At 40.3% G+C, this 11304-nt stretch overlaps 1 protein-coding gene across 2 annotated transcripts; it reads left to right on the plus strand.

Moving 5' to 3' along the window:
* The first annotated feature begins 5336 nt into the window (after positions 1 to 5336).
* LOC131242298 (uncharacterized) lies at positions 5337 to 10354 on the plus strand. Of its 2 annotated transcripts, none has more exons than XM_058240865.1 (4): positions 5337 to 6153; positions 7009 to 7101; positions 9545 to 9639; positions 9686 to 10354. In XM_058240865.1, the coding sequence occupies exons 1-4, from the start codon at positions 5530 to 5532 to the stop codon at positions 9843 to 9845; spliced, it is 972 nt and encodes a 323-aa protein (XP_058096848.1). In that variant the 5' UTR covers positions 5337 to 5529; the 3' UTR covers positions 9846 to 10354. The 2 variants fall into 2 exon arrangements, with proteins under 2 accessions (XP_058096848.1, XP_058096847.1); XM_058240864.1 differs by having other exon boundaries at positions 5340 to 6153; positions 9545 to 9612; positions 9701 to 10354.
* Positions 10355 to 11304: the final 950 nt, after the last annotated feature.

Here is an 11304-nt window from a genome sequence, read left to right on the forward strand (position 1 = left end):
TAATTAAGGTTATGCTTGGTTATTAGAACATGTGGCTACAGTTTTATATTAGCATCTCTTCAAGAAGAACTCCATGACCCTTCAATTGCTATAAATCCTGGATACTATAATTCAGAAGAGATACTCTTCATTCTTAAGATAATATTATCTTTTGTACAAGTACTCTCGATTTGACCTCTTGCTGAGTTTTTCTGAACATCTTAAAGGCATATCAGTGTCAAATCTAGAGATCTGTTCAACACTTGAATATGCAAATTTTCATGTTGAAATTCAAATTTAAAGTTTATTGTATCTGAAAAACAAATTGTAGATTTTCTATATTTGCACTTGTTGGAACTATCAGAAAAGGCATTAAATCTGTCTTGAGATATTAATTATTCAAGTCAAGCCTTAAACTCGATAAATCTAATTGTCTTATTATCTTTTTCTTCTATCCTTCATTGTGTACAAGATTCTTTAATTTCTAACAGTAACTTGTTCATGAGGTGAACACATTCATGATCGAAGAACAAATTAAATATTACTTGATTCAAAACTTGTGTCTTAAAAAGATTTCAGTAGTGTGCAATATTTGTTCCTTATGGCGTAGTCCACTTAAGTGGCTTTTTTTTTTGGACTAAAATCTTTTTAGGTAGTTGAAAAACACCCAAATCTGTGGGTCCCAACGTGTTTTATATGTAAATCCACTCTCATTAGGTAAGAATTATTATTTGAACGGTACATACAAAGTATATGCCCAACTAAAAAAGCCATTAGCTACAAAAATGTTAACAATGTGGTACTGGTTTTAAAACCACTTGAGTTCACATGGTGTGGCCCAAATAGGATAATTTCTTTTTATTTGACTTTATTCCGGTGAATTACAACCGGTTAACGGCCATAACAAAAGATGCACTCAACTGTAGCCTCATATATAACCCATGGTTGACATTCCCTTTCCATTTTTAACTATGGTGTGGCATCTAAGTTTAGGATCTTGCTTTACACATACACACACTATAGGTCATTGAATCAATGATGAAACCAATGGAGTGGATTTTATACATACAGCACAACAAGGGACACAAACTTCAGTGTTTTGGACGGTCTAAAACATTAGAGGATTCTCATGCCCATTTGTTTTTATCAAGCCCTTGTCTCGCAAATTGACTAATTCTAGACGCATGTTAGTGGGCCTCTGATGTACAGCGGGTCACGGATAATTTCATGGCCAAGATTGACCAGAAAAGGCTTGATCGGATACGGAGGTGATCCGGATCATCAAAATATAAAACAGACGCATTTGGCAAATCAAAATGAGTCATTGGACATACCATATGGTTTTGGGGTAGGATGAGCTTCTTTAGCCACCCAACCCGCTGTACTAGGTTGCCCACACCAAATTTGTGAGATTCCATCTGATCAAGAAATCCCTGTTTACTTTTGTAGATTTTAGGAGTTGTGTCCAACACGAAAATTGCTTAGAAAAATTAGGGGAACATCATGGTTCGACCAAGTAAGACACTTATTATTTTTGGCCAAAAACCATGCGCACTAATAGGAATCACGAATGTCGATAAATAATAAGCTTACTAGCTATTTATATCAAATCACAATTTCTAAGAGTTTTAGTTATAGTATGATTCCGAAACTTCTCCATAGAGTTGTAAACTCATTTTCCATCATTTACATGGATTCGAAGTACCTCCGAGGAGTCTAGATAAGTAATAGTTATACCTCAACATGTCTCTCCCAGCTTTAGCCTCCATCGGAGGCGGATTGTGTCCTACCCCTGCCCTATGTGGGGTTCAAAGTGATGTAAATATTTTATCCATGCCGTTCATAATTTTTCTCAGATCATTAATTTTAATGTATGAGACAAAAAACGAGGCATGTCCAGGGCTTGAGTGGACCACAAAGTGGGTATTTAACTTCCACCATTAAAAACTTTTTGGGAGCTGGAGAAGTTTCGGATCAAGCCGATATTTGTGTTTACACTTCATCCACATCTGCATGACATTATTAATAGGTTGGATGGTAAAATAACATCATGGTGGCCCTTAGAAAAGTTTCAATGGTGAGAGTCATTATCACTGCAGCTTCCTTTGATGTGGTCCATTGGAGGTGTGGATTTGCTTAAGTTTTTGTCTCATACATTAAAATGATCAGAGAAAAGTGATGAACGGCGTGGATAAAACACTTATATCACTTTGAGCCCTGCAGAGCCTTGCCCAAATGGATTACTATCTCTGTGGAATTGAATGTCATTACACATGTCAAGCACTGGATTCTGGACTGTGGGCACACCGTAACATATGTGCCTTTCATCCACACCATCTATCTATTTTTGACATCCCACATGAACATTTCACTTTAGTGTATGATTCAAAAAATTAAGCATACATCCAAATTTCAAATGGGACACACTACAGGAAAGCAATGGTGATTGAATACTGTAGCGACTCACCATGATGTATCTGTTTTATTCACGTCGTATATTTATTTTCCAGCTTATTTTAGAATATGATCCAAAAAATAGGCAAATCCAAATTCTAAGCTGACCACATCACAAAAATAAAATAATCCAGATTAAATAGCTACCTTTGAAATCTTCTTGAACACAAAATAAATATTTATGATTTCCCTTTGCACAGTACCTAAGAAGTTCTTAACGGTGGGCGTTCAATCACATCCTCGATGTCCTGTCTTAAAGCCTGCTAAGATCGGCCCCACCTCATGTGAGAATGGGAGTGGATGGCAACCATAGGTATGTGCGTTCCTGGCCCCACCACGGCGTATATGTTTATTTAACACGTTAATGAGGCGTATTTCACGAGAAAATATATAAAAATAAGATGATACAAAACTCAGCGGCCACGCGAGGTCAACTTACCCATTTCGAGAGCAAAATCGAGCTCATATTCTGCATGTACAGTCCAGATAATCGCTTTCATCTGACGGACGGACTGGATTCACATAATATATGATGGACCGCACAACGCTCTAGTGTTTTGCAAACTGCATACGTGGACGATTCCGGTTCCCTGCATCATCTCCCTCCTACCAACGTCCCGAATTGCAACGATTCTGGTGTGCACGAGTTGAACTGAGTCGGCTCACCACTAGCTGACCCCAGCTCGAACTTGGCGCAGTTTGGTCCTCAAGCCTAACTGGCTGGCTCAGCTTGGTTCAGTCAGCAGCTCAGGCAGTTTGAGCCGAGTTGGTCTATGCAGCATTTTTATAAATACATGGGCTGCATTTTCAAATTCCCACTTTATATAAAATAGCAGCAATGGTTTTATTGGCATTTCATTAAACACTTTGCAAGCAACATTTAAAAAAAATGTATTTGTTTTACATACAAAACTCCCTTACCATTAATTGACACTTCATTGAGTCATTTCATCAAACACGCTTGGTGAGCAACATCAGTATCAAAGTAACCAAAATCACCGAACTAGTTTGATCTAAGTAAGATTCGAGTTGGGGTTCAATCCAAGTCAGGTCGAGCTTGAATTCCGTTCGAAATATTTTCGAGCTCAAAAAATCAGCTCGACTCAGCTTGAGCTCAGTTTCAAGCCGGATGGAATTGAGCTTTTTCGAGTCGAGTCTGCGAGCTAACCGTGCTAACTCGGTTCGTGTACAGCCCTGACTTATCGTGATTGGTATGCTGCATACCAATCACGTAAAGTTTCTTTATTCATTCAACCGTCCATTAACATGTCCAACCCTCCGATAGTTATGATAATCTTTTAAGTATGATTTTCAGGAAAGTGAAACCTCCAGGTGTTCCCCGGATTTAGACGGAGCGGATTTAGGTATATGTTTGCCACGTGTACGGTGCTCAGATCACCCTATTTCCCACGTTCTCAAATACATCTTCGAACAAGGTGGCCGACAACATGGGACCCAAATTGCCTACTGATGCTGCGCTCTGTAGGCCCCACCATGATGTCTGTGTTTTATCCTCACGGTCTATCCAGTTTTTCAGATAACTTTAGTGCAAGATCCCGAAATGAGTCAGATCTAAAACTCATGTGGATCACACTACAAGGAAACAGTTATGAATGAACACTCACCGTTAAAAACTTCTCGGGCCGTCAAAAGTTTTGGATAAAGCTGATATTTGTTTTTTCTCTTCATCCATGTCTATGTGACCCAATCAACAGGTTGGATGGTAAATGATCGTTACAATGGGCCTTAGGAAGTTTTTAATGGTGGCCGTTCAACCAGCACTATTTTCTGTTGGTGTGGTCCACTAGATATTTGGATCTGTCTCATTTTTGGTATAATTCCATAAAATGATCTGGAAAAATAGATGGACGGTACAGATTAAAAACTTATATGATGATGGTGCCCACAGAGCACTATCGAGTAGCCCCCTCGCTTATGGCAACGTCAGTTGGCAATCCGCGTCCGACAACGTGGAGTTTAAATTAAGTCAGATTCCAAATGCGGGACGCTTCCGGTATCGAGGCTCTTTTTCCTGAGAAATGCTCAAAACAGCGGCTGCACGTGAACTTTCACATGCAGCCATTCCTTTCACACTAACGTGTTCAATGTATTTGATATCCGATCCGTGGAAAATGTGGGCCATACTATGATGATCACCTTTTATTGATATCAGGAAGATCCAACCATTGGGTAAGCCGTAAATGTTCACGGAGTCGTATCTTGGTCCGTTGATCGATTTTCACGTTCTGTCCCTTTCAAAGATCCAACGGCCTGATTTTCATACTAGAACATCGTCATGATGGTATGGCCCGCCCTTTTCGTGGATAGAACATCATATACATGTGATAAGCAGGAGTAAAGGAAATGGCTGTATGTGAAAGTTCAAGTACAACCCATGGACGTGATCATTTCTCCTTTCTGCGTTGCTTTTAAAAATTTGTAAAGTGTTCGCTTTCCTCGGCGCAGGTTTAGCATGTGTCGCTGTCCAATGGGCCCCAGATACTGATTGAAGTGAGATCGTCACCGTCCATGTTTTGGACTCTATTCTATACCGTCAACAAAAAGAAAATCACGCGGAACGGAACATCATCAGCAACAGATCAATTTAAAACAATGAAATGAAAATTTTCAACGGCTCAAATTCAAATCTAAAATTGAAGTATATGGTCATGAATAAATAATTATTTTTCTAAAATAGCTAATCTATTCATTAAACGGAATATAGACAGTTCAAATCATATAAAATCTCATTACATGGGCCCCGCTGGGTGGCGACACACGCTGTTTTATGTGTCGCATGAGGGAAGAAACGAAGACTTTTCTAGAGACCGAAAGCCGTCCAACTGGAGGAACGCGAGTCTGTTGCTGAAATCCCTCCCTCCCTCCCTCTCTCTCTCTCTCTCTCTCTCTCTCTCCATATATATAAATACTTCTCTCCAGTTTCAGCCACCAATCGCTAACAAAGATTGGAAGAATTCTCCAGAGGTTTCCCCTCTCTCTCTCTCTAAGATTGGAGATCCTCCGAATAATCAGGTCCGTCCAATAATCGGAATAAGATCTGGCCATCGGATAATCGGGACCTTTGTCGTGATCGGAATGGCGAAATGCTTCAGCTTCACGGCGTCGAGGGACTGGTGCTACCGCTACACGTTCACGGCAGCCGGGCTCCAGTCGACGACGACCGACCTCGGCGACGGGACCACCTTGCACTGCTGGGCCCCACGCGGCCCAAAGCCAGAGAAGCCCGCCCTCCTCCTCATACACGGATTCGGGGCCAATTGCATGTGGCAGTGGAGCGAACAGCTCCGGCCTCTCCTGGCCTGCTACAATATCTACGTCCCCGACCTCCTCTTCTTCGGCGAGTCGGTCACGACCCGGCCGGAACGGTCTGAGTCGTTCCAGGCCCAGTGCCTGATGCGGCTGATGGAGTCGATGGGGGTGCGGACGATGAGCTTGGTCGGGATCAGCTACGGCGGATTCGTGGGCTACAGCATGGCAGTGCAGTTCCCAGAGGCGGTCGAGCGGGTGGTGCTCTGCTGCACGGGCGTGTGCTTGAAAGAGAAGGATCTGGAGGAGGGACTGTTCCCCGTGCGGGATTTGGGGGAGGCGGCTGAAATTTTGACGCCGCAGACACCTGAGAAGCTGAGGGCGCTAGTGAAACTGTCCTTCTACAGGCCGCCCCGCGCCGTGCCCTCGTGCTTCCTCTCCGATTTCATCGATGTAGGTCTCTCTCTGTTATAGTTTTTTTTGAATTGGGCACATTGATCACTGATCTGGGCCGTTAATCTAATGGGTGATTCTGAATTATATGAATCTATGACATCCTGCCTTTACAAGCAGGGACCATGGTTTAAGTAATCCAGATTGCTTCTTTGATGGGGTTCCAGTGAGTCCCGGAAATCTCCCAGATTGGCTGGTTCTAGCTATCCGATGTTTGATCTTTCTCTGTTGAATGTGGGTCTTCGTTGAATCTTTTGTTTAGAAATGCATTTGTAGGCAACCCTTGGTAGGTAGGGCTGTTAGCGGGTCGGATTCAAGTCAGATACCTTTGTACCCATACAAGGGAATTGGGTTTGAATGCTATGGGCTTCGGATATAGATACCATAACTGATGCACCGGACCAAATCCAATCAGATTTAGATACCCAAGTGGCTTAATCTTTGTTACTTGGATAATATATACTAATATAAACATAGGATAGTTTCATCCCAATTTTTAGTGGATATGATTTGATGGATTTGAATCCCACCGATTATTAAATGAGCCCACAAAAACGGACTGGGTGTATTTAAATTGGATCAGATAGTTTTGTTATCGGCAGATCCTGGGATCCACTGACATCCCCATTCCAATGGTTGTGATTTTCCCATCGGCAAGATTTCAGGGCGTGGTTAGTTGATGGATAAAATGGCATCGCCATTTTTATTTCCTCTTTAATGAAATACATGAATAGCAATTCATTTCAAATTTGCATCCAATCTTACTAAATCTACATGTTTCTTACATTTACCACAGGTCGGTTGAATATGATTAGTCTGGTATTGAGGTTGGTTGTTTTTTGTTTGTATGGGAAGGTGATGTGTACAGATCATGTTGAAGAGAAAAGGGAGTTGATTAATTCGATACTCAAAGACCGGAAGCATCTAGAGCTTCCCAAGATCACTCAGGTAACAATTTTTAATTTTTTTAATTTTTTTACTTAGTGCTTTAATTAGCCCAAAGGTAGTATGATCTCCAAATACTTAATTTTGTTGACAACTTTTGTGGTTTAAAGATATCGAGAAAATACTGTAAGAAAGACATTCTTTCATGGAAATTATAGTGATGTAAAATAAATTAAAATATTTAAGTGATGAAATGAAATGTACTTTTTGAAAGAGTATATATCCATCAAGCAGATCCAGTTAGACCATAGTCCATAGGTCATCAGGTCTTTTCTTACTACCTCCATCCACATCCTTTTGGGCCTTCCTATTGTCCTTTTAGAACCTTCAACTTGTAGCAACTCACTCCTAACCAGTGTGGTTCTTGGTCTTTGTTGCATGTGACCAAACTTTCGTAGTCTACTTTTCCTCATCTTATTACCCATTGGTGCTACTCCTAAGTTCCTTCAAATGCATTCATTGCAGTGGCCCCCCTCTGGGAAGTCCTTGGGAAGGGTTTTATGCATATCAGGGAGTGGGTGTCCTGGATTTTGGATGGTGTTTTTCGCTGGCAGCGGCTAGCTGTTGTATTTTTTTGCCTGCTGGTTCTCTTAATAAAATTTTGTTGCTTCTCAAAGAAAAAAAAAAAAGAAGGACAGATTATAAGCTCACCTTTCAGCCTAACAAATTCATCCAATCCACATGTGGAAGCAAAGAGATACAGGGAACAAAAGAGATATATATATATATATATATATATAGAGGATAGATTTGTGGAATCTCGACGAAAAGCAAGAAACCAAGGAGTCTCATCCTTAGGTTCTAGAGGACTCACACTTCTAGCGAAAAATTCCAATTCAGGAATCAAATGAACTTTTCTTTTAGTTGAAAGTTTGTAAGCATCTTGTTTCATAAGTATGACCATGTATATATAGCCTTGTGCATACAAGAAATTCCAAATAGCCTCTGCTTAATTGCTATTGGTTAATAGCCTTTCCTAATCCAACGAAGACTCAAAGTCTTTCTGAACGAAAAGGGTAACAACCATAAAAGAAATCCTCATAGGTACAGTTAAAAAATAAAAATAAAAACAGGAATCCCAAAAATGGTTTAACTGAGGATATGATCCTTGATGGTGGAATAGTGTAACAGGATATGTGTAGCCTACCCTGCAGGGATAAGGCTTAGATGATAATGATGACGAAAGGAATCCTGAAAATACTTCACGTACTCCGACCATATGGGAAACACTCGACTGAACTTATGGGCACCCACAGTCCAATCAGACCACAAACAATCTCATCCAAATTGATTTTGTGGGGTCCACAAGTCAATCTAATGGCCTTCCAATTGACAGCCTCTACTGTCCGTTCTTGGACCTGTTTTGGTGATTGCATGTGGTCCTGCATCAGGTTTTATGCTGATTTTCTGGTTTGCAGTTGAAGTTTCATACGAACTTTATTTTCTTGCCATTTGGAGATACATGCCAAACATAGATGGTTATTTTTAAATGTCTTGTCTTCTGCCCTTTTCACAAGCCTCTCCTTCATTTGGTTCCATACCTTGGCTAGAAGGGGATGGTTGGTGTCCATTCAGTACGCAATCCTAAAACTTTTTCCAATTTACCATTTAAAGGCGATCCAAAATTTCAGGGAGGAAGGCTCAGATGATGCTAATGATAATGACGGCTATCTTCGTGTTTTTATAAACCTGAACTGTGTTATTTTAATAGCGTTTTCTACTTGATGCCTATGTAACTAATGAAACAGTAACCTACATTGATAGCTATAAGTGAGCCCCATGGATTACGTTCTATTGAGCCTGCCATTATGTGGATAGCAGGAAATGTTTAATTGCTTTTTGGCACCTACTTCAAGTTCCTTGCTAAGAATCAGGTAACTCTTATGTTATGCGCAAAGATCCGAATCCGATACTACAAAGCTTTTGAAAGGTCCAGAAATGATTAAATGGAAAAGCTTGGAAAGGTCCAATGGTGCTATGTTCTTTTGAATTGACTCTAGCTGTAACCTTAAAACTTACTTTGTTGGTTAACATATCATGCGATTTCAGGATTTATTTTCATGGTTTTCTTACTACTATCTTTCCTCACAACTCTATCCGGCCAACATCATAACTCTACAACTTCGTGATCCGCATAGCCTAATTTAACTCAACTTCTGAACCAACCTACATTGGCTCAAGTTACACAAACATCAGTACTTCGTCACAACTTTCTCTATTCAAAATAAAAGGCAAAAGAAAGGACAATGTCTGACTTACTGGTGTACTCTTGCTTATGGCATGTGGTTGTTCCCTGTATCAAGCTCTTTTCCTCTTTGCTTCATATGAAAAAGATGTAAGGATCTTGTTTTCAAGACCATAGTTAAATTGGCAACTTTAATTGTTTCTCTAAGGATCCAAGTAAAAAAAGATTAGCTTCTAAGCTGTTTCTGATTCCTGGATGCAGCCGACCTTGATAATATGGGGAGAGCAAGATCAGATATTCCCCTTGGAATTGGCCCACAGGTTAAAAAGGTTTGTTTGGAATGTTTGGATGGATTGGTACTTAATTAATTGCCTTGCCTTGTTGTTCTACATTGTATCTGAGTCAGAAAATTTGTAGGCATCTGGAGGAGAATGCACAGATGGTAGTCATCAAGCACGCTGGGCATGCCCTCAATCTTGAGAAGTCCAAGGAATTCTGCAAGCATTTGAAGGCATTTCTTATTGATTCCCTTCACCAAGATAAAAGCAGAAAGGTAGAGTGATACTCTCACTCTGAACAACTTCATTTCCTGGAGCGCCTTTTGCCCCTATAAATGGGAAGCAGCCCACTGCTCTGCACATCTCAGCAGGGTGGCAATAGGCAACCCAAGAGCTCTTTTCACATGCTAACTGATTTACGGTGAGCAAGCAAGGTTTATTTCACATTTCGGGGGACGGAAACTTGTACAGTGGATGAAGCTATGCCAATGGGAGGATGATTCTTTTCATTGATAAAATTGAATTTGAAGTGTTTGTGGATTGAAGTTGGCAACTATTCTATTGCCATTCGAGCACTTAAAAGGTGCCCGGTTCATAGAGGATGAACAAAAACTGCTGTTATTTCCTTTTCTTTTTCTAGTGTGGAATTCACTGCACATATTAGGGTGGAAGGCAAACCCGTCCAGCTTCCTCCTGCAGCTTTGAGTCAATGAATGTATATTGTAAAACTCGGTGTAGAGTTCATTTGAGATTGGTTTGTATCAAAGATTTGTCAGGGGCACTTTTTGAGTCATTAATAGGGTTAGCCACTGAGCTTGTGCACATCATGAACCATGAAAATGTTCCCCAACTAAATTTAGAAATGGGGAATGGTCTGATCAATGTAAGCTTAAGGCAATGGCTGGTTGTGGTTGGACCTTTTGATCTATGGGATTAGATAAGTTTGTAGAATAACTGGGATTGGATGCTTATATAGGTCTCTGGTGCTGCTACATTCCCCATTTCCATATCAAAATGCAATCGATATGTTAAAGACCAGATAATATTGTAAATAACTTGTTTTTGGTAAGAGAGGTGTTGGGGGACCGCAGAAGCACACATGGTAGAATCAAGTGAAGAAATCCAATCGCACCAAGCAAGAACAATGCAAATACTTCAAATTTAATGTGGAAAAACTCTTTTAAGGAAAAAAAAAAAACTATGGCACAAAGCGAAAGAAAATCACTATGAAAGCAGAAAATTACGAGAGAAGAGAGATTACCCGATCCGAACTGTAAACTGTGAAGCCAAAAGGTTTTCTGTATTTGAGACAACCCAATGGGGTTGAATACATAAAGATTACAACCATCTATCAAGGAAAACAATAAACTCAGAATCCTCTACCTATTGAAATAAACTATACAAGGTATACTAGTTATACAAGGTATGTGAGCTGTCTAACATCCCCCTCAAACTAATGCTCGTCATCGACAAGTAATAGTTTGTCAATTAGAAAAGAGTAATGTGTAGAAGTGAGGGATTTGGTGAGAATATCGGCAATCTGATCATGAGATGCAACATGTGGAAGAGAAATGAGCCCATACTGAAATTTCTCGCGAATAAAGTGACAGTCAACTTTAATATGCTTCGTCCGTTCATGAAAAATCGAGTTAGAGGCAATCTGAATGACACTGAGATTATCGACATAGAGTGGAGTAGGATTCTGTAGAGGAATGTCCAAGTCTGAAAGAAGTCCATGTAACC

This window comes from Magnolia sinica, chromosome 4 (genome assembly GCF_029962835.1).
Source record: "Magnolia sinica isolate HGM2019 chromosome 4, MsV1, whole genome shotgun sequence".
Lineage (NCBI taxonomy): Eukaryota > Viridiplantae > Streptophyta > Magnoliopsida > Magnoliales > Magnoliaceae > Magnolia > Magnolia sinica.